Source organism: Acanthochromis polyacanthus, chromosome 14 (genome assembly GCF_021347895.1).
Source record: "Acanthochromis polyacanthus isolate Apoly-LR-REF ecotype Palm Island chromosome 14, KAUST_Apoly_ChrSc, whole genome shotgun sequence".
NCBI classification, from domain to species: Eukaryota; Metazoa; Chordata; class Actinopteri; family Pomacentridae; genus Acanthochromis; species Acanthochromis polyacanthus.
Window position 1 is genome coordinate 31,852,501 of NC_067126.1, and position 24,271 is coordinate 31,876,771.

Consider the following 24,271-nt stretch of genomic DNA (forward strand, 5'->3'; position numbering starts at 1 on the left):
AGGGGTCAAGGTGAGGAGCGGAGGTAAAAGCATGGATGTAAAAGAAAAAGCTGACAAGACATGACAGGACAGAGTGGGAGTTTTTCTTTGATTCAGAAGTGGTAAAACAGGATGTAAGCAATGTTTAGCTTTAACCCTCCTGTTGTCCGCATTTACAGGCACCAGAAAATATTGTTTCTTTGTCTGAAAAAAAATCCCAAAATTCAGCAAAAAAATTCCCCAAATTTCTGAAAATTTGCAAAACCTTCAAGAAGAAAATTGTAATACTTCCTTAAAGGTTTCCCTTAAAAAAAATAGTTAAAAATCCCCCCAAATTTGGCAAGAAAATTCTTGTAAATATTTTTAAAAAATGAGTAAAAATCTTTCTAAAAATGAGTACAAATATCTAAAATGATTACATGCATATCAGTAAAATGTCTATTTTCTTAAGAACATTGACAAAAAAAATCAACCAAAATCCAGCAAAACTCGCTGGATTTTGGTTGATTTTTTTGTCAATATTCTTAAGAAACATTTTTAACATTTCTTTTTTTCCGGCAAAAAATGTTCAAAAATTTCCAGAAAATGTGGAAAACTTGGACATCAGAAGTTTCACTGTGAAAATATATATATTTTTTCACAATTTGAAACTTTAAAATGAGTCAATTTGATGCACAGAACAACACGATGGTTAACTTAATGTACAGAAAATGGATTAGAAATGCTTAAAACAACAACTTCTGATTTGCCAATGTGTATTTGTGTACACTCACTCAGATATTGGAATTATAATGTTTTTCTATGTCTCTATACTTAAACTCAGAGTGAAATGTTGTAGCTTTTACTCCACTGCTGCTTCGCTGATGCTGATAATCTTGGTCCTAAATAAGCTCTTTGACTGCAGCACTAAAAGCGTCCTGATGATCTTAATGCTTTTTCCAACAACAAGACAAGCTCTTCTGCCAGTTACACCAGCATGTACAGCCTCATGAGCACTGAGACCAGACCACCATTAAATATTGATGACAAAATAAGCAAATTCACATGGGAAGCAGGATTGAGTAACAAGAGTAGGACCTGCACATACAGTAACAGGCCTACTGCTGTGAATAGACCTTCACGCATACTAATGTCAGCACAGACTAATGGGGGAGAGGTTCTGGTGTCTGCAGGCTCACCACAGAGACCCAGTGCCCGGGGGAGGGATTGGCAGAGTCAAGCTCACTCGATACACGTGCACACGCCCCCTGGGGATTTGCCTCCACCCGTGCACTTAGCGATAGCTGAGCTGATACACCCCTATAATGGTATTAAATAGATGCACATCCCTGGTGGCAGAGGCAGATGCCATGCCCAGTCGCCCTCTGCCCCAGAGCAAAGGCAAACAGGCTCAGGATGATAGTATGTGGAGGCTGCCAACTGAAAATAATAAAGCTTATCAGTATTCGTGGAAAGAACATATTATATCTCATCACGAGTTCAATTAAATGCCCACCATGTATGAAAGAAGTATCACATTTAAATGACAATGGAGGCCGTCTTCGCTGGGTGCTGCAGCCTGCCTGCTTTGTGTCCCGTGTTTGATTTGGGACCCAACCAGTGTATTTACATAATCTGAATTAAATGTAAATCAAGCTGTTTCATCTCCGTCTCCCTGGATTTGAGGGGTTAAATCGTGTGCTCGAAAACAGCACCCCTCAGCAGGGGGAAAGAGCCCTCATTGTTGGGAAATCTGGAGTTAAAGGCCTGGAGCATCTTCATTTCAGCAACCTCTGCGTTTTTAAAAATTTACCCCAGATGCCCCCTGAAGGAAAAGGGGGTAGCCAGTTTGTATTTATGATACAATTCACGTAAATGAGGCTGTTTGGCCTTAATCCTTGCCTAATTAAGTGCCAGTCTGCTGAGGCAGACTGCTGAGGGCCAAAGCGCAATACCTGTCGAATTATGGGAACAGCTGGAGCAGCCTGCCTGTCAGCAGATCAGCTCCACATTATTATCCTGCTCATTTATCGAGAGGCTAAAACAGGGCACTCCCAACTACTGTCGTATGCTGGAAGACTTTATTTCTGTTGCTATTTCTTCCCAATTAGACTCTGCCGTATGCGATGGCTCCACATGTGTGGCTCATAATTTTGTGAAACAGGAATCTGCTGCTGGGAAAACAACTGAAAACAGAGTATGTGGACCATGTTCACCAAACAGGTCTCTGCTGCCCATCTGTCTGAAAGATCATCTTTGTCCTGCAGCAGCCAGAAAACGGTGATACCTCTAAACGCCATGCATTCATTAATGAAAACCCTCATCAAATTAGCATTAAAATCATTATGGAATGAATAATGAATAACACAGAGCTGTTTGCCAGGGGGAAATTAATTAATCAAACAATCAAAATTAATAGTCTACGTGTGACGGTGAAATAGTTGGGGAAAACAAATAGCACGGTGAAGCTCAGCTTTTCTTCGAGCCTTTGATTGAACATCAAAGATGCAGAAGGGAGCGTAGCATCATTCAGTTCCAGCTTTGTAAATATTCAGCATCAAGGCAAAAGTGTTGTTACACGCCAAAGCTGTGACCTAGATAGTAACATTTACAATTCTCCCCTCTGTGATCAGCAGCTAATCAGGCCTGCCCTAGTTAGAAAAGGATACACAGTGCAGCTAACCAGAGTGTTGGCAGGCAAGACTCAGCCTGTGTTATATAAAAAACACTTCAGTGAATCACAGAAAGCACATCGCTCCCAAACTGTCATGTTACAAAACCACTTGACATGAGACCAGTTGAATGAAGGAGGATGTCTTCACTCTGAGGTCTTATCTTCAGTGTCAATATCTTCTTTGTTTACATCAATAAATAATGAAAAAGCGCTGCCCCACTGTGATTCCTCTCAGCAATAATGAGTATTGTTGCCATGAATAGCATGTACATACATTAACTCAGTCACATCTGTAAGGTGTGGATGTAGCGCCACCTGCTGGACAGTCTGAGCCAGTGCTTCTGGAAACACTCAGGAGATGTTTATATTCATATCTGCTCACATCTGAAGCAGACTTTCAACAATTAAAGCTGTCATAAAGCAGTCACATTACATTACTGCAAAGTGTGAACAGACCTGTTCAAACACCAGACTGACAGTAAATGTTTAACCTGAGTGATCTGAGCTGCATTTATATTCTTCTGGACTGAAGTCTGAGAGATGAACAGGTTATCTCTCTGGTCAGAAGAATTATCATGAATATAATATTTCTTATTATGCATAGGAACGCCCAAATGTCTTGAATTCTTTTATAACCAACTTCGTGTTAATCCTTGTAAGCTCAGCTCCTCCACTGTTTAATACTACAATATAACATATATTAATATAATAATATAACATAATAATAATATATAATAATATAATATAATAATAATTAATACAACAAGTAGAGATGTCCGATAATATCGGTCCACCGATCTTGGCATAAAAATGTTATATTGGTCAATGTTGCTCTTGTTTTGTTTTTTTGTGTGTATTTCATGAAAACTGATAAAATAATGACTAGATTTTGCTGGCATTTACCGGTGCGCAAATGATGACATCATCAAACTGTTTCCTTTTATCGCACTTTTTTTTGCCTGAAGCATTGTTTGTAGCTCAAAGAAATGTGCAGTTTTCAAAATTGTATGGTATAGATGCCACGTTGTAACAGACCCATAGAGGGAGAGAGGCATTTATTCCATAACTTAATTTGAACTAGTTTACTTATTCTGCACAGACAATGTTTACATTTGGAAAGCCTTGTTGCACCTAATAAGACATCACAATAAAATTAGGCATGATGTGTTAATTCCACAACAGGAGATATGTGATGGGACCTAAAATTAGTTAAATAGTCCACATACTGTATATTGGTATCGGTATTGATTGATATCAGAATCGGAAATTGAGAGTTGGACAATATCGGCATATGGGTTATTGGCAACAAATGCCAATATCGGACATCCCTAACAACAAGAGTTTTTAAAGAAGGGTTATAACACTCCTCTTGTTACACTGACTTTACTGGGACAGGGAGCTTTAAAGCTGCACTTAGTTTTCATATTCAAATCAGCATGTTTGAATGTGAGACTGTAACTTGAGAATAACGTGCTCAGGAATGAGAACAGACGAGTTAAGTCTACGAGCTGCTGTTGGAGGATTTAAGACACTGACTGTAAAAGAGAACTATAATGTTGGGAACAGTAACATCTCTACATGATTTAACATTTTAGAACATCCACATGGGGTGTAGTAAAATATTTTTGAAAAATTTCCATAAATAAATAAAAAAACTGTCGCTAGCAGTTGGATAGTCTGATATTTGATCAGAAAACAGACTCCTCCAGATCCTCCACAAGGTGGCAGACTGCACCACAATAAATGTTTTTGTTCACCAGCAACAGCTGCAGTCTCAGACTTCACACGCATCACTGTAAATCATTATAGGGTGGCTTTATACACAATACAGTCCTCAAACAGTTGTCAGTTATTAAATTATGTAAAGAATTGTGATTTTTTTTAAACTTCCAACAATGAAAATTTGGGAGTTTATCCTGATGAAATTGGACAGTTAGGAGGAGAATTAAATGGAAGCAAAGATGGATTTTTAAAGAGATATTAAAAGGTTTATTACAACAACTTATCAATTCAAATTTTATACAGAACTTTCACGTTACAAGTACACTTTCAACACAGTATCACACCCCGCTTGTAGCAGCGGAGCCAAGGTAAAACAAAGAACCGAAGCTTTCCACAACTCAAGTTGTAATAACTTGTTTAATGATATTTATCTCAGACATTATCAAATAAACAGTTAAATTCTCGCAGAGAATTATTATCTCATGCAGATAGCACATAACAGTAAAACTTTAAAAATCCTATTTTAAGAAAACGACGTGTTAGCTTCTCATAAAACTACACAGTAGTAAGCCAGTACAGACTAAGAGAAAAGGCAAAACTGACTTCATGGTGTGGTTTGCTTCTTACAATTATTTCAATGATGAAATGCTCACAAGTCTTACAGAGCTGTTGTAGTGGAACTCTTAATATACATGATGTGATTCCAGTTCACACCTGAATGCTTTTATTTTTACACAAATACCTACGGAGTCCAGAGGAGGCGCATCCTAATGAAAGATTGTTAAGGTCAGTTTTTAACTGCTTACAGAGTTCATGTGATCAAAAGGGCTCAGCTACTGAATCCAGACAATCCTATAAAAACAAAGTACATAATACCAAGAAAGATCACGTACAATGTATCCTCAATGTTATTTACAGTGTTTTCTAAAAATGCCGGCTAGAACTGCAATCATGAAAACAGCATGATGTCCTTAAGTGTTCTGCATTTACTGAAGCCAGAAAGAGTCACTTGGAAAGCAAAGACAGGATACAAAGCAAGAAATATCCTCTACAGAGCAAATATGTTCATGAGACCCTTAAAATCTGAGAGAAACGGCAATCAACTCAAGCTAATCTGCATTAAAAATGTACGGAAGTCAGTTATACAAAAACATTAATGGCACTGAATGAAGTCAACATCACCATGATTGAGTAATGGAAAAGGTACTGCAATCCTACAATCACTGCTTCAGGAACAATCAGACTACAGATGGAATGTTAATGAAAGAACACACATTTCTAAGCAGCGTGCCTCCATAAGACTATTTTACAAGCAGAGGCGAGCTCAAACATTCAAACTGCACGATGCGACTACAGCTGATCTCACTCACAGAAAAGTTTAAAATCTGATTTGCATTTGTGTGACGTGACAGTATTCAAATCTACTCCTAAAAAGCTGCCGGTACTTAACGTGTGGACTGTCAAACTCCTACAAAGTAAACCCGTCATCTCTCAAATATGTGCAAAATGGAAAAAGCAAATTTAAAAAAAAACTAAACAAAGTGTCTGTTCTTTAATTAACTTCATCATAAAGATAGTGCTTACAAAAGTCATGAAAACAACAACAAAAAAGAAGCAAATAAATTACAAATGAGCCACAACACACTTTGGTAAAGTCGCCAACAATTCACTGATCAACCGTTTCTGCTGATCCCTTTTAAATAAAAAAATATATAAGATTAATAAATAAGTCACACAAATACAAAACAGTTAAGAACCACGTGTTTTACATCATACACCTAAAGTGCCTGTTCTTTTGTCTTCACCAATTCTAGAGAAAACATTGCATTTTTTTAAAAAAGCATTGCCTATGAGATTCAAAACGGACCAAAGAAATAAATCAAAGCAATCAGGAATAAATTAAAAACAGGACGGTCCGAACTGAAACCGAGAGAGAATCCCTTTTCCTCTGTCTGTCGGGGGGGGGGATCTGAAGAGGCGATGGCGCTCCAGCGTTGACACTCGGGCACGGTTTGGGACGATCAACTCCCTGAAGGCTGAGACTGGGTGGCGCCCCGTCGTGGCTGGCTCTCCTCTGTGCTCTGGTTTGACGTGGTGGCGGTGGACGGGGCGGAGACGGCCGGGGTCGTGGAGGAGGAGCTGACCCCGTTGGAGGTGCTGACGGAGCTGTGCTGGATGGCCTCGTTCTGGGGGCTGCTGGGGACGGACATCTCCTCGCAGCTCTCGTCTTTGTCGGAGACTGCAAAGGCACCAACAAGAAGCGCTTTTAAACCCCTGTGATGGATTTTCCTGCCGTTTTATTTCACCGGATACGATCCAGAAGGCTTGGGATGGCTGTGTCACATCGGCCTAATCAGATGTAAAACAGCTATTTGCATGTAGTGTATGCAAACCGTTTCATTAATCCCCATAATGCTACTTCTGCACCCCTTCCTTTAATTAAAGCTCCAATGTCAATTTAAACCCACATCATAAGGGTGCGTTACATTCTGGGGCATGTGGCAGTGTTTCCCATCCTTAACTGCATTCTCATTTGTTTTTTGTTACCTTGCCAACTACTGCAGCGACAGATGATTACAGCACCTGATTTTAATGATGCTCACACTGGAGAGTAGGGAAGACTTGGAGTCGAAATGCCACCAGCTGTTAGGCAGTTGCATTGAATTAATTGGATCCTGATGGAAAAAAAAGACTCCACTCTCATGCTCTGTTTCATAAAAGAATAAGGAGCACAATGATAATTAATATTGCTAATGATATGAAGTCACTTGTTATGGCACTTTGTAATTAATGACTGGGTTGTATATTTGAGAGTGTGAAATACAAATTCCACGGCAAGAAAATGCGATTAAAGAGCGATTCAAACGTCTTCACGTTAGAATCTCCGTCTGCCTTTTTTGACTGCGTGATTTAGTGCAAGTGAATGTCAAAGAGCAATAAACTCCCTCGCCGTTTCACTACGAAGAAGGTCAACCTCAGAATAAATCAGCTTTGTGGTTTTGTTGCATGTTCAAGTGAGCATTATTACTCCTAACAACATTAAGCGTTGGCTGGATGATATATCATAATACTCGAAAAATTCCGCTTCCCTGAGCGAACCGAGCTTCTTTCTGCTCCCTTGGTTTCTGAAGTGGGGTTCGCTGTAAACAGATGGACAGCTCGGTGTGCCAAGTCAAAGCATGTCCTGGCTTGTTTGTGGGGCAGTCTGGGTAATTTCCTTCCACCTGCCATGGCTACGCCTGGGCAGGACGATGAAGGGTATTACAGGGTCTGCGGGGCAGTGCAGCCTTCAGGGGTATGTAACAGTGAGGAAAACAGAGTGCTTGATGAGTTCTGTACACGAGTGAGGGCCACGGATCAGTCAGAATTAAATAATGTGCTTCACTAATTAGCAAAATGGATTATTTCAGTGATTCTCAACCAGGGGGTACTTGTGCCCTGGGGTAATTCTGGAGGGGAAGGGAATAAATAGAAAGACTGAGGAGTAATTACAATTAAACAGAAACGAGAAAAAATTACTTCGACATGAAAAGCGTTGCAGCTGAAACTGTGTAGAAACTAGTTAGCACGTGAGCAGAGATGTTAGCGACTAGTCATGGAACTCTGACTGAAACTAAGACGTACTCAGTAGCATTTAAACTGTAGAATTAGCCTGGCAAAGCTAACATATAAACGGTGTAACATTACAAATGATAGAGTTCAAAACCCACTTTTACAGACTTGCTTTTATGTGAGGATTAGTTTTAGCTTTACTTAGTTTTAGTGCTTTATTCTGTATTATTTCCTGTTAATTTTAAATGCTCTCTCGTTTTATTTTACTTTTAGCTGCCTGGCTCCTTGGTCTGATGTCGTCTCTCGATTCATTTAATTCTCTGACTTTTTGATTTTTTATTTCTAACTGTAACCCTCAATCTTATTCTTTAATTTTTAAAACTGCCTAGTTCCTTTGTTTGCTATGATTGCTAGTTTAGCTAATTATTTCATTTATCATAATTTTTTTCTAGTTATTTTAATTAACTGCTCTGACTTGTCTCCTGTATCTAGTTTGATTGTCTGTGTTGCATGTTTTAACTGGAGAAGCACTTTGTGAACACTGCTCTTAAGGGTGCTACATAAAGAAAGTTATTATTATTATTATTAAATCTCTTACTGTCTAAATGTGATTTAGTTTCCTTTATATTTATATACTACATCTATATATGTGAGCATCTCTAATGAGGTAAATATGATGGATGAATAGTTCACATGGCTAAAAGTTTGGGACAATTTTAGCCATATCAACCATTTATCCATATTTGATTCTGTAGAAAATTCTATTTTTAGATAAAACTTGGAATAGACACTTAAAAGTAATGGATAAAAGAGAAACTAACTGTACCCTTTAGGTAAATGGTGAAAAAGTTAAAAGTAGTGCATAAATGGTTAAAAGGTCCAGCTTTTTCAAGTACAAGTGTTAACTTGACCAAACTGACCTAAACAGTGTAATTATATCCATTTTTAAGCAGTAAACAGTGTTAAACATCCAGTATACAATCAATTGAAATGAACACATCTGGCATAGGGGGGTGTTTAAGGAGCTCCTTGTCTAACGTGAATGTTGTGTAACGTGGAACCACTGGATTATTTCATCCTGTCATTAAACCAGACTGTTATTTTCACTCTCAAATTAATTGGCTTTCCTTCGAAGCTTGCTGAAACCCCACCACACTTGTCATCATGAACCAAACCAATGAACTGAGTTATTTGAATAAGGTTCTACTTTTCCCCAAAAATGCCCCAACTGTCATCCTTCACAAAGGTCTAGGAAGAGAGGACAGGCATCCTCAGCTAACACGTGAGCAAGATGACCCATTTCATCTGCAGATCCTGCTAAAAACAATCTGCACCAAACCAAATGAGGCCCGGCTCTGACAGCCCGCTCTGGCCTGGAAAACCATCAGTCCCATAATGCACATGACGTGTGTCTGTGGGATGGTTAGCAATAAGAAATGCATAATGAGCAGCGTAGCTTGGTGGACACCCCACAATGAGAATGTTCTGCAGTCTTGTCAAGCTTGCTGCTTTAATGGACTCATTTCAGTGGCAATCATTGTCAATACAAGTCAGCAGAGGCGCCGAGAGCACAGTGGAGAAGTGGCTCGGAGCGCACTCGTTCTGGTCGCACACCGGCTCATCTGTGAAGGAAGGTGAGTTATGACCAGAAAATCAGAGTGACAGAGCCCCGGTCTGAGGAAACGAAGAAAAATAGGCGATATGATTCTAAATGAGACCATGTGATGACACTGTAGAGCACAAGCTGACAACAGGAAATGTAAATGAAGAGGCTGCAAATGGCAGAATCTTCCCATATATTCAAACATTCATAAAGATGATCACTGTAAGCTAAAGACATTAAAAATAACCACTTTAATTATTGTGTGTAGGTGCTACAAAAAGAAAGATCATGCTTCATAATCCAGGCTTTGACACACAAACATTCGGTTTCTGAACATCCTTCCTGGAGGATACAGCCGACATTTAACTTCATCTAACAAATGTTTATTTAGGTGTCAAAAGAGGAAAAAAACATTGCGAGCTCGTGGATACCACCTGTGGCCTCCTAAAAGGACCACAACAATACCGCCAGAGAGAATCTGTCTCAAACACCACCACCCATAAATACAGAAACTTTTGCAAAGTTTTTCAAAAACAAAAACAGGAACCTAATATGTCAATAGTGCTTTGTGTTTGGTAATAAGTGAGACATGTCTTTGTAGCGGTTAGCTGGAGCTCATTTTTAGACGTTTCACTGGAAGCCTCGGGCTGAGAATAATGGAGCATTACTCACTGTGATAGCCAGATTTCTTCTGCATGGCGGTTACAGGGCAATCTTTATGAGCCAGAAGAAGCTGCTTCAGCTGAGCCACTTCGTTTCTCAGCAGGGTGACTTCGTTCTTAAGGAGAGAGGAGAGACACAACATAAAATGGTCACTCTGGAGCAAAAAGTATGTCAGATGAAAACATGAAGGCAAACAGATGGCAGATGTACACAGTTCAGATTACAGAGAGAAGGTCAGACTTCAGCTGCTGCAAGTATAAACTGAACTCTGATTCAAAGGATTTTACTTTACTTCCAAACTAGAGTGTGACCATGACGTTTATAGGAAAATACATATTAAAAAGAATTGACACCACATGTCCTGAGCGGCAGATTTTTCATGTGAAAAAATTACCATTGGTGCTCTCTGCTGGACAAAATGTATAGCTCAAATGTATTTTCAGCATGGCTGCACAGTGGAGTTGTGGTTAGCACTTTCGCCTTGCAGCAAGAAGGTCCCCGGTTCAAGTCCCAGCCTGGGCCTGGGATCTTTCTGCATGGAGTTTGCATGTTCTCCCTGTCCATGTGTGGGTTTTCTCCGTATACTCCGGCTTCCAGCTATTCTAAATTGTCTGTAGGTGTGAGTGTGATTGTTTGTCTGTATATGTAGCCCTGCGACAGACTGGCGACCTGTCCAGGGTGTCCCCTGCCTTCGCCTGAGTCAGCTGGGATAGGCACGTGTCTGTCTCCGAGTAATTTCTTTCCCCCTCCCATCAGTCTCATTTTTGACACTAAAATGGAGGCCTTTCTGACTCAGAAGCAGAAAGTGGGAGAGCTGAAGAACGATGACTGTGAGATTTTTTTTTTTTTTACCTACATCACGACTGGAGTGGAAGTAAGCACCCCCCGCGACCCTAGTGAGGATAAAGCAGTGTATAGAGAATGGATGGATTTTCAGCATGCAATTCTGTCCTGTTCTCAGCCAACTTCCAAGCTAATAAGATATATCTGTTAACAGCTAATATGGGTGAATGTGTGCCAGTTTCTCAGTTTACCTGTAGTTTGAGCCCAAATAAGCAGCTACAATGAGATCTGAGCCTGAACATGATCCTATAGCACATATTAATAGGCAAATAAAAAATACCTCCCAATATGTGGATACATATAGACTATCAATCAAAAGTTCAGACAGTTTCTCATTCAATGCTTTTTATTTATTTGTATTATTTTCTACATTGTAAGTTAATACTGAAGTCTAACACTTTATTGAATATAATTTCATATGTATTCTTTCATAATTTTGATGACTTCAGTATTAGTGTATTAATCTATAAACTAGAAAATAATTAAATAAAAACCACTGATTGAGGTGGTGTTGCATATGTGCGTGTATATATATAAAGGATGTAGACACAAACAAAGCATGAATGTGATGTTGTGCCCTTCCTGTAACTTTTCTCTTACACCCATTATTAATGGGATCACAGGGTTAAATCCTGAAGACCTCCTCTGTACAGTAAGCCCACATGACCACTACATTACTACAGAGGAACTCATATTTTCTCCCGCAAGAAACAGCAAACACAGGGAAAGGTAACAAAATAATGAATGAATTCCGAATAAAGTATGATGCACTTCTTCATTTATGTTTTTCCTGTGCAATAATTATGGGCCTTCACTGGCTAGCGACCAGCACATTTGTCAGAGGTGAGCTGTTGGGATTGTCAGTGCAACTTTGTAGATGCTGCCGAGATTTACACTCTCGTGTCGTTACTGCTCCCAAGGGAGCAGAGGATTTCTGCATGTCGTAAAAGAGAGCCACATTACGCTGAAGGTGACTTTAACTGGATTTAGAGCGGCCAGGGGCCTGCGGAACACCCAATGGCAGATTTAAGCTCCTTCTCTTCTCCTTTAAAGGACTATGGGCAGCTTAATCTATTAGTCTAAAAGCAGCCAATTTATTTGATTCCATCTGTTTAGTCTTGCTGGTGTTGGCAGGGCTGAGCTATTGTAAGACAGATTTAAACACAGCTGGAAGGAGTGTGTATCACGTGTAGCCAACACCGTATTCACTGTGCTTCCACCATGACTGCTGCCATTTACAGCCAATATAAACACAGGCGCTCTTTTAAATCGCTCCTTCTAATTCATTATACAGAAGAACATTCGCCCAAAAGGTGACACCAAAAGCATGACTGCAGCGCTGCCAACAACATTCCAGCTACAGTAACGTCAAACTGAATTGTACATAGGATTTTAAACCAGACCAAGCTGGACTATTGAGAGTTAAAACTTGTTTCTAACTTTGTGAATTAATCGAAAATTGAGCAAATGGGCCTTGGGTGATGTTGGAGGCTCTGTGAGCTGCCTGGTCTGACACCTCATTAAAAAGCCAGTTAAGGATGATGTTAAAATAATTGTGCATCATTAGAGGCAGTTTCGCTGATCAGCTGGGCCATGTCAGCATGGGGGTTTTTACAAAAACTGCACTGCTGATTAATGCCTTCATATAAAGTGCCCTTTTATTCTCTACCACATGTTGTTCTATTCTGTGCAGCTAACAGTGAAGCTCTTTCTATTTATAACCCCATGCATTCATCTATCCTTCCCTTTTCATCTCCTTTTATTTAAATAAAATCTTAGGTGGTGCACTTGTGACAAGTGGTGTTAACTTGTTTTTGAACCAGGTGTTAACAACGTGAACCTATTTATTTTCCACTGCTGTGTATCCCCTCCTCCACCCCGCGCATCTTACTCTGCTTTCATAGAAAAATAAGACAGTGAGCAAATAAACACCACATCTCATTTAATTGTCTGGAACACCGATGTGCCGCACCCCCGGCTCACACTTATCAACAGAGACAGCAGATACATGAACTGTTTCGAACTTGTCAGCATCAGATCCTAATTGCTTCTAGCAAAATGAAGGTTCAAAAAGACACCTTTCCCTAGGAGATTTTTGAGGCCATTCAGTAAACTGCTGAGACAGAAGCGAAGACACGCTTGTGTGCGGCTGACATCTGGAGGATACATCTTTATTGACAGGGACATATCGATGTAAAGGGCTCACACACCGCTGCTGTCACACGGCAGCTTTTCTTAATCGGCTTTAATGACTTCATCACCACAGAAGGGAAAAGTCTGTGTACACACGTTTACACCAACAACACACAGTGATAAATAGACACAGGCATGCATACATACACAAGCTGACACACCGATGCTTTTGAGCGCAAAAACAAAGACAGACGAAGAAGCAGTTGTTACATGCAGTAGCTGAGAGGAAGACGTAAAAAGCACCTGTAGTTGTCCATTCATGGAGTTGAGATCCTCAGCCTTCTTCTCCAAAGACTGGACCCACACTTTCCTCTTCTGCCTGCAGCGAGAAGCTGCAGCCCTGTTCCGCTCCAGGAACTTGCGCCGCTTCTCATCGGGGTCTTCGCTTGTGGTTCTGCGCCGTCGACCCCCTGTGCTTGGAGGGTTTGGCGCAGGGGGAGCTGGGGAAGCCTGTAGAACAACAACAACGACGCTAACAATAAGAATAATATACCACTCCACCACATCTGTAACCTGACATCAGTATAAAGCTGTTGTCACATAGAAAGAACATTATGTATCGATTTGAGACATCAGTTTAGACACAGAAAGACGTGATAGAAAATCCAGATTCATCCTGTTAAAATAACTGTGATATTATAATGCTGTGGCTACAAAAGGCTTCAATTCAGGTGCAAATTATTCTTAAGTGACGACTGACAATCAACATTAAAATGACTGTATTGTGAGGTCTGGGGTAATAACTGAATCTCTTTCATAGTTGTAAAGACACAATACTTGGGTTTGGCACTCTATAATCTGACTTACCGGGTGCACATTGTGAGTATAAGCCTTTCATTGTCTCATATGTCATACAGCATTCTCCTTACCATCCGCTATCTGCATATTCCTGTTTTTACTACTGGAAAAAAACAACTTCCATGCTAGAAAACTACCTGCTGGATCAAGCAACAAAGCAGGCTTGCTTGGTTATTTTTGTAGATGGTTGTAAAGAGCTACATGTTTTCAACATTTTGGCATGTTTGCCCAGTGATTGTTAAAAAAATCTTAAATTTCCACTCATGTTCTACCAAAACAATTTTCCCAACACTATTTTGCAGGGACACTGTCACTGCTGTACTAAAATATTGCCTAAATTAGTAGTAAGAAAATAATTTGATCAGAGACTATCTGATTAAGGAGCAAATAAACTGTATTGCAAATCTGTTATTTCATGTGACAGTCTAGCTCCGCTGTACATAACACCCATCTGAGACACATTTCACTAAATAACATGCCAGTAAATGTGATGTAATGTTGTTGATAAAATGCTGTGATAAACAACAACACACGCTCACAATCCCACAGATTTAAAACACGTCTCTTCTGTGGTGAAACACTGCTAGGAATGCCTGTCCCTGATAAACACTGCAGTGGTGAAGACTTACAGGTGTCTCTGTGGTGGAGGTGGCTGGCTGCTGAAGGGAATGGGGAGATGGCTCCTCAGTTGTGGGCAGGTGAGGAGTCGGAGTTGGAACCGGAGTTAGGACTGCGGTCGGGGCTGGAGCTGGAGTCGGGACAGGAGAAGGAGGAGCAGCAGTGTGGGTTACAGCACTGCTTTGGATTTCACCACCATCTCCATTGGTTACCTGAGGAAGCTGCTGGCTTAACGTGGCTTTGAGCTTCTGACAAAGAAATGTGACACACACAAGAAAAGGCATGAAATTAAAATAAAAATCCAATATTAAATGGATTAAATACTGTGAAAAGGTGATTATATTGACCCAAAACCATACACCTACAAAGTATTTTTAGCTTAAAAGCTAGATTACTGAAGGAGGGTATTTCTCATCGTGAGTCTGTTGCAATGCAGAAAAGGGATTTTCTAGTCTTGTTACATTCAAGTAAAAGATGCGAAATTTCAGTTTTGGTACTGACAAGAAAGGTTACAACTAAACCAAAAAAATAAGAGCTCTTCTTACTGTAGTTCTAAATAATCTGAAATTGTCAATATTTTTCAAAAATCAAAAACTGACTTCATTCATTTATAAAAAAATAAAAAATTTAACAGCAACTACATTTTGTGGTTAAGACCCTACAAGCTTTGTATCTTGTTCTGCGGGGTTCAAGTCTGAGCTCTGACTGAGCCACTGAAGGACAACCAGAGATTTGTGTTGAAATCACTCAAGTCATGCTGGCTGTGTGCTGCGGGTCATTATGATGCTGATAAATGCTCATCTCAATCTCATCTCAATCTCTGGTCATGTGCACTCTCAAAAAGATATTTTTACAAAGACCTTTTCTATTCGGTTACATTTATCATTCCTTTTATTTGGATCAGTTTCTCCATCGCTGCACCCCTTTAGCATGATGCTGCCGCCACCATGTTTGATCACAGGGATGGCAGTAGCAGGTGATGGTGTTTACTCGTCATTTCTCATCGCATGGACTTGGAGTTCTGCTGATAAAGTTTAATTGTTGTATCATCAGACCAAAAAATCTTCCTTGTGCTTTCAGAATCCATCAAATAGAACTGGGCTGTTATATTCTTTTACTAAAGAGTTGCTTTTGCCTAGTTACTCTAACATAAAGGCGTTATTGATTGGAATACATATTCAAAAAATTATAAAAGCATGCTTACATTTGTCATTTTGGGGTACTAAGTGTCAACTGATGGAAAACTGTTGGAATCCATTCAAGGTGAAAACAATACAATCAAGTATAGACTTCTGGAAAGTTCCTTGTGCAATCACATCAAGAACACAATGCATCACGTGATTATGACACAAGCATACTCAGGCTGATTTTAGCACATAAAACACATTAGTATGTTAATGAGTTGGTCAGTGTGCATGCTGGAGATTGTGAAATGCCTCAAGTCGTTGAAATGCAACTAACCAAGGTGTGAGTCAGTTTTCTCCAACTATCAAATGTGTTCATTGTCTGTGGGAAGTTGAAATGAAACTGAAATTCTCAGATCACACCGGCAAAAACATGCTCAACAACACAGACCTCGCTTTAGAATTTAGCAGTTACTGAAAAGGCTTTAACATCTTTCTTCAATGAAGCTTCTGTGTTTAGAGCAATCAGCAGAGAAACCCACCCTCTATACAGTTATCTTTCATATTTAGGGTTATAAAATAGCATACTAAAAAATTACACTACATTTAGAAAGCAAAGTTAAACTTGTATTACACTGACACAAGGCTACTGATGCAAGCATGAAACACACTCCTCGTGTTTATATTGTTGCAATCTGTAAAGCGAAGGTAGAGTCACAGCACATGATGGGAACCAAACCATAAAAAAAAGCTTTTTGAATGCTTCCACCAGTCTAACACAAACACACCCCATTCACAGAAACTATTCCTCTACAGACTGGTGTCTGTGATTCACAGGTCAATTCCTCTAGCATCAAACACTGAGCAAACAAGGTGAAAGTGAATGAGCCTTTCGAAGCAATAACAAAGTGAGAGGGAATACATTTACATGAGAAAACAGAGGACCACATTATTCTAACAACTACCTTTGCCAGGCCAATCTATCTACCAAATTAGTTTATCGTGTAATACCCTTCCAGAAGCTCTTCTGGCAGAAACAAGATATTATTCTCTTGGAATGGCCCATAGAAAGAGGGAAAAGCCAGTCAGATTCATATTTCATCTCTGCCATGGAAACCTCATCAGTGTAATAACCCTCCATCTCATGGGTGTTATTCAACCATCTGCTACTATATTACTTATCTTTATTTTGCAACTAATTAACAGCATAATCTTCTAAATTCAGCAAGTTAATTATCATTATTGTGGTCTTTGCAGCATCATCAGTCCTTGTAAAGTGCCGTCTCCGCGCCCCCCGAGAGCCGGGTGGGGGCGGGGAGCGGGCAGGTTGAGCTGGGGGTCTGTTTTCTTGACGCAGGCTCATTAGGTGTTTGCTGATGAGCTGAGTGCGGTGGGAGGCGCCGTGAGTAAGAGGGGGGGATGCAGGTCAGGCAGGATTCTGCTGAACAAAAGGTTCCATGCAGGGTGAGGCCGACTTAATGTGCCTCGCTGAGCATGTGCCAAGATGCCCCCAGCTGGCTTTCGCAGGTTGCCCCCCCCTCCGGTTGGCCCTGGTGACGGCGTGCTGAGCACAACGCTGTCTACGCGTTTGTCATCTCCGTACCCCATGATCTCCGACAACTCGCCGCCCCTCCCCTCCTTCCTCCTTCATCCTCACCAGTCAGGATCAATCCTTCCCTCCCAGCACACACACACACACACACACACACACGTCTCCTCTCCGCAGTTTATCTGTTAATTTCCACAGGCGGAGCATGCTGCGAACACTTACAGGTTCTGTGATCCGTGCTTCATCACATTGCCACCGATCTCCTTCACAACACTTTATATCCCTGCCCTTCAACTATCGCTTTTAATACAGGACAACAACACTGCTGTGACCATCTTCTCCCCACAGAGGAACACTTGGATCATGTCTGTTTTTGCTCGTAGCCTGATTATGTTACATAATTGGGGCTGGCACTAATAATTATTTTCATATTTGATTAATCCGTTGATTATTTTGCTAATTAAAAGATTAATCATTGGCCTCTAAATGTCAGAAAACAACTGAATAAAATGCTCAAATATACAATATGACAAGGAAAAATTACCACAAAAATAACTACGACTGGTTTTACCATTATTCTGGTTTATCATACTGTTTGCAAAGCTTTTATTTTTTTGTTACTGTTTTTCATTTTTGGCTAACACCATTTTAAGGCAGCAGTACTACATATATACATTTTATTTATCCATTATTAAGCCAGCAAAAGTTTGGCATTTGGTTCAAGACAGTTCTTTGATTCAGAAAACCTTCTGTTTCATTTTTTGTCAATCGACTCCACACACACACACACGGAAAGCAACATTAGTCTTCCACAGACCCGGCCTTTCACCAGCACCCTCATTTTTCTAAAAGAAAACCAGCCTCATCATCTTATTGTCCCCTTATCATCCGGCTCTCTCATTACCTTGGTTGTTATCATTCCTCTCAGATGGGAAATTACAGATTCAACATGGAAATGATATTTGATGCGAGCGAACGAAGAGATAATAAATACCAGCTTTGCTTCTGATTGGGCGGGCTGAGGCTGTGGCGAGGGAGGTCCTGGGATTCCGGGGACGTTAGGCACTACGGTGACAGGTCTGACAAGCTGACAGCACAGACAAAGACACAGATCAGCACAGAGAAAATTAGTCTTCGGTGGTAAAAAGGCAGGCAGCGCTCCACCACAACACAAACACAGACGCACACACACACATACACACACACACAAGCATGGCAGGCTCTCAGAGTTTCCTCATATCTCAGCCTCATTAGGTTGGATGGCCTGTTATTTTGTGGAGGCAGCGCCACATGGAGATGCAGTGTGCACGCTAATGAACCTCTGCGTGCCTGCGTGAGAGCATATGGACAGGGAAGCTGAAGAGAGGATGGAGAGACATGAGTCAGAAGGCCAGACTCAGGCCTCCTCTCACAGCCGCTGACAATGAGACAGGGGGGAGATGGGGAGAGCCAGAGAGGCAGAGAAGAGAGAGGGGGGAGGAGAGGAGGCGATGATGGACTGAAAGGGAGGCCCACTGGTGGCTCATGTTCTCCATCTACTTTTGCCCTCCTTTGCTTGTCAAAGCCTTTCCCTATCCCCACAGACTGGGAAGAGAGAGGGTTTTTTCCCTGCTGTGCAGCTATCAGGAGATAATCATCTGCTGCTCAGTGTTCCACACAGACAATCAGGACTAGAGTGAACAATAAGACAAGCGTCCACATGGGGGAGTTCAAAAAATACCAAGCAGACCTTCATATACAACATATTTCCTACATTAGATGCTGTCATGTGTTACAGTTTGCAAAACACGTCAATAGTATCATCAATCTGCTCTGCTAGAACTCAAGATTCTAATTGTACAAGGACAAATAGCTGTAAAGCATCCTGGACTGAAGCCTGCTGTGCCTCAGCCAAATCCTGAGTCTTTGCTACAGTGACACTCAGTTGTACTCTAAAGTCCATTATTTCACTCAACCTCTCTGGCTTTGCCAAATCTGAGGTGCCAAAGTTGTAAATAGTCCAACTGGAGTGAAGAAAATTGGGATATTAATGCTTAGCCACACTGTAAGCATAATATGAATGTCACTTTAAAAGGATTTCAATTTCACTGATGTGCACAACTGTCCATCCAGTTCAGATTTAACCCTTTAAGCTTCAGTCAATTCCAGCCGTTTTCAGTACAAAAAATCGCTAATATTCTATTTTTAAATAAAAAAAATTACGAAAAATACGGGGAATATTGGACGCGCATCGGGAGGTGCATTTCCTTGAAAACGACCGATTCGGGGATTTTATACCGACTTCAGGACATGTTTTGGACAAAATAGTTTACTGGCTTGTGTCATCTGATGTAAAAGGTTGGATTATGGCCGTTTTTTGTGGAATCTTTTTTTTTGTGTGTAATAATAAACCCGGAAATGTGAGTCGCGCTGTGTGCTTTGAAGCCGTGTATACAGAACGGATGGATGAATATTTGTTTTTGTCGGACAAATGTGTTTTTCTCACCCGCTGTGGTAATCGCATCTGAAAGTGGTTTATACCGGCGGATTCATGAGAATCTAAGCTTTCCATCAGCGTATAGTGTTTGTATAATCGCGTTTGCACCCGTCGGACATTCTTGAAATTCCTATGCAAATTAGTAGGTGTACCGCCGGCGGTACACTGAAGCTTAAAGGGTTAAAATGTGATTAATAAACAGTCAGAGTGTTATTCCTGCAGAACCTTGTGTTGTGCTTGAAAGCTCCAGAGCAGCGATTAAATGGACTTCACAATGACACTGCTTTGTGAGCAAATCATCCATTTTCATGTTAGCGGCACAACTATTAGCTCAGTGTGAATTCCTGAGATCAGAAGGGTAACTTCTGATTACATACATATGATCATATTGAAACAATGTGATCAGTCAACTGGACAGAACACTCACAGGGATTGTAGTTGGAATATGTACACTTGAGCTTGTAATTGATGCAGGGATAGCAACTGGCATGGTCTGGCCATTAGGCAGCTGTAAGAGCACAGGGAAGGTACCAGACACCGGGCTGAAAGAAGAAAGAAAAGAAATCACAATGAGGTAAACAACAAACTATGTTCTAAATAACACATCAAATAGAGTATGTCATAAATTAAAGACAAGTTGACCACGATTAAATTAGGATAATGTCAACTGCAGGCAACAATCGATGAAAATTAAAATATAAGACAAACCCAACTAAAAAACTAAAACTTAAAAAAGAAGGATTATTAAATGGACATTTCATTGCCACATCAAACATAATGACATCAGTATTGCCCACATATTTACAACTGGTTTCCAAGTGGTTTTAGTCAGGGAAACATCTGGGGTTTTCACTAAATCATCAGTCTTCTCAAGCATTCCTTCAAATATTAAATATTTTTGTCAATGCAAAACATCTCTTCTATTATGCATGGAATCCAACAGGTCTTCAAATTGTTGTCAGATTCAAGTACAGCTGCTGGTAAAAGTCATTTTTGAATTATTGTATTTCTAGCATGGTATAATATTTCCTAAAACTTCTGATACAAATTCACTTATCCGGTGTATGTTATGGAGCTTAATACAACATTGGCTGCTTGTGCTCATCTATACTGTGATTCACAATGTTTCTCAGTAAGTTTCTCTAAAGAAAAAATGGCATTGGCAGGAGGTTTTGATGCTGCACCTCTGTTAAATCCTGAAATCATCAAACAATTAGCAGAAGGTATTAGAGCAATATAAAGTTTTCAAGTAAGAACACTAACAGCGATGATTCTGTGAAAACTCCATTCATTTCCTTCACCACTCAGAATTAAACTGACTGACATTAATTGACTTTCGATATTTATATTTGAGCAACACTGATTTTGTCTTTGACGATGGAACTTGTGCGGCCTACAGCGGAAAAAAAAAGTTCTTGCATAGCACAAACAAATCAAAAGGAAACAAGCACATGCCTTATGAAATATGAGCCGACCGAAACAAAACTGCACAAAAAATGATTTTGAAAAAGAAAGGATGACTTAATAGAACTAGGATTTTAAAAAATGGACACATTGAGTTACTTACACTATAGGCCTATTAGTAGATGGGACTTGGGTAATAACAGAGCTAGATGTTGGCGATGGGAGAGCTTGCTGTATTACAACATTAGCCTCTGAGGTTGCTAGAAGTACATTGGGAACTTGGAGGGATGCAGGATGGACTATAGTGGATGTTGGCAGTGAGGCTGGCTGCAAAGATAAGTCCTGGAAACATCATACAAGACCTTAGCTGTAATAAGTTTTTAACAAACACCAGATTATTTGATTACTGCCTATTATATGATGTTGCTATGTTACTCTATTGAGAAAATTAGGAATAGGAGTAGATTTGAGAAATATAATATTCACATTAGATTAAAATTAATAAAAACTCCACATAAGTCAAAGATGACTATTCATACCAGTTGATCTTTAAATTCCACAGCACATTACTGATCACAGAAACAGGATAACAATCATCTTCACAGCCTAGGAATCATTCTGTGATTAGTAAAAGCAGCTTTTTTAACATGTTTACCTTGTCATCATTTGTAGTGGACTCAGGGTGAGGCAGAGGACTATCTCGATGTGCCTCTATAGTTGTGGGTTCCTCAATTTTGTTGCGTATGATCGGTGTCGCAAGAGGTGACAAATCCAGGGGTAACTATCGAACGGCAAGAAACGCAGATCAGCAAAGAACCGAACATAAACATGTCAGATGATCTACTAACGGGTTTAACAGTGAGAACAACCTTTTTAATGTCATCTTCAGTCGCTTTTTTGAAGTCATGGTCGAACGGACTCGCAAGTTCGTTGAAGAGCCCGACCTCCTCACAGTTCTTCAAAAAGCGGGTGGGTGTGGGGGTTTGGTCTGAGATGGAGGAAAACGTCAGTACAGCGAACACCAATCACATCTGCACATCCAAACCCGAAGCACACTCACCAGCAATGATAACACTGTCATTCCTCGCTGGGCCAAACTTCAACGTCATCTCATGTTTGTGTTTGTGGACGGCCAAGTGGTCTTCATTTGTGAATCTCTATGTAAGATCAAAAACATAACGCAAGGATGAGATATGATCTTGAGGGATGGAATCTGGAAGAAATCGTTATTCTTACAATATTTAATAAGGTACAGCAACTAGAATTCCAGTTTTTCCATTCAAATTCTAGTCAAATATCTTTAGAGCCACTGACTCTTAACTCTGCTGAAGACGTGCTGCCTGTTGAAATGTTACTTCCAGAACCTTATTAAAAACTTCACCAGCACAAAGTGTTTCTTAAACTGTGTCCACCACACAACTTTTAGTCTTAGTAGACTAAATCACAGGAATGACACATAATTCAGCAAAACCACAAACAATAACCCCTAAAATAACTATGAAGATGAGCAAACACCTGTAAAAATGAACTTCAAAGACTGAATGTTGAACGTCTTGAATTTAAGATTTAATAGTTGTATTAGAATGCATTAGCTAAGTTTGTGTTTACCTGGCAACTACGTGTATACAAACAAGACTAACAGTGAAAACAAAAATGTCATGTCTTCAATATTTTGGGGATCTGAAGAACACTTTATATATTGGAAGCTAAATCACATATAGTGAGTTTTTACACTATATTTTTTGAAGTGACAGCATGTAACTTTTATGTGTTTTAGCTCATAAAAACAAACCAAAGCATCTATCAAATATGCAAGAATTGTTGCACAAAATCTACACCATTTGAAGGCAACAATGTAGGGGGAACTCAACCATAAACAAACGTTTCAACACAATTAAAATATTGCAACAGATAATACAACAATTAAATGTATCGATCACGGCAAAACCTTGGGATGACCAACTTAGCATAGTAAGAAACTTCCTTAGGGCCTTATTATTAAGATATCTTGTTGTGCTGTCTTCTATACGGGACACTTGATAAAAAAAATTAGCTGTAATGCCAAACCATATATTCCAATCATTATTGAGCTCATATGGAGCATTTTTCAGGTTATCTACAAAATCTAATGTGTGCATTTTTACTTAATCCTGTCTATAGTCAGAGTATTTAAATGTTTCACAAAAAAATAGCATATATAATAACAGAGAGGACTTACCTGTCCACACCCAGGAGCAGTACATTGAAAAGGTTTATCATCACTCATATTAAGGAATTCCTGTTACCTCGCCCTGAAATAAAACACAGAAAGATAGAATTAGAAGATATTAGAAGCATAAATGTGCATCACTGTGTGTGTCAGGATGAACTGTTTATAGAACTGACTGCTGGTCCTTCAATGTGCACAGTAACCATTATGGCTACAGCAAAAATGAATTTCACCACATGTAAGAGGCTGATAATAATGTCTAAATAGCGGCTGGTTGGAGTAGCACACTAAAAGTGAACGTCCTGAGAAAAGACAGCTGGAAATTTGGACAAAGCCTGCCGATGGAGGGCGGCTGCTGTGGTTGTTTACACCTCAGTGTCATCACACAAGACCGTCCTCGGTTCATTTATTTTGGTCGAAACACGCTACTGAGCCGAACATCCGCAGCTATTCTCTGCTAGCTCTTTTAGCTTCCAGCTTCTGAGCTGTAAATACAACTACTGCTTTACGAAAAGCCATAAAAAGCAAACACCTACAACGTTACCACACAGAGTTAGCGATCATCTGTTTCCAGTCGTTTCCAAGGAATAGCCTGAGCCCTGCGTTAACATACAACCGTCGCCATATTAGCAACTAAAAATGACTGTAAACAGAGGACATGTCAACGTTTATTTCGAGACCGCTTCTTTGAGACGGACCACAAGTACCTAACGGTCCCAGAAATTATGTCGTTTACCACAGGTTTGTAGCCATTCGCTTTCGGTTTATGTGGTCACTTACCTCTCAGCCACAACCCTTGATTTCCAAAATCCCACGGCTGAACCAAAGTATCGCGAGAACAGCTAGGACATTTCCGTAAACGTCACACTCTCACAGACCCATCGG

General features: G+C 40.1%; 1 protein-coding gene across 8 annotated transcripts; it reads right to left on the reverse strand.

Moving 5' to 3' along the window:
• Positions 1–4,594: 4,594 nt before the first annotated feature.
• Positions 4,595–24,271, reverse strand: atf2 (activating transcription factor 2). 8 transcript variants are annotated; one of them, XM_022198900.2, is made up of 12 exons: positions 24,167–24,271; positions 23,396–23,468; positions 22,238–22,334; positions 22,047–22,165; positions 21,833–21,958; positions 21,341–21,519; positions 20,201–20,315; positions 18,292–18,384; positions 14,636–14,869; positions 13,452–13,658; positions 10,182–10,287; positions 4,595–6,593 (listed from the first exon to the last, which is right to left on the reverse strand). In XM_022198900.2, exons 2-12 carry the CDS (start codon positions 23,441–23,443, stop codon positions 6,376–6,378), a joined length of 1,542 nt encoding a protein of 513 aa, XP_022054592.2. In that variant the 5' UTR covers positions 23,444–23,468; positions 24,167–24,271; the 3' UTR covers positions 4,595–6,375. The 8 variants fall into 8 exon arrangements, with proteins under 8 accessions (XP_022054592.2, XP_022054588.2, XP_051815041.1 ...); XM_022198896.2 differs by having other exon boundaries at positions 14,636–14,872; positions 24,167–24,270; XM_051959081.1 differs by lacking the exon at positions 24,167–24,271 and adding an exon at positions 24,123–24,146 and having other exon boundaries at positions 14,636–14,872.

What these genes read in the sequence shown, in the direction of transcription:
- atf2 (XM_022198896.2), bottom strand. Translation starts at nt 23,443, where the DNA reads ATGAGTGATGATAAACCTTTTCAATGTACTGCTCCTGGGTGTGGACAG. An exon ending in CCACTACAAATGATGACAAG is followed by an intron (nt 21,520 to 21,832) that starts GTAAACATGTTA and finishes TGATGTTTCCAG; the next exon opens with GACTTATCTTTGCAGCCAGC. An exon ending in GAAGAAATCTGGCTATCACA is followed by an intron (nt 6,594 to 10,181) that starts GTGAGTAATGCT and finishes GTGCCTTTGCAG; the next exon opens with TCTCCGACAAAGACGAGAGC.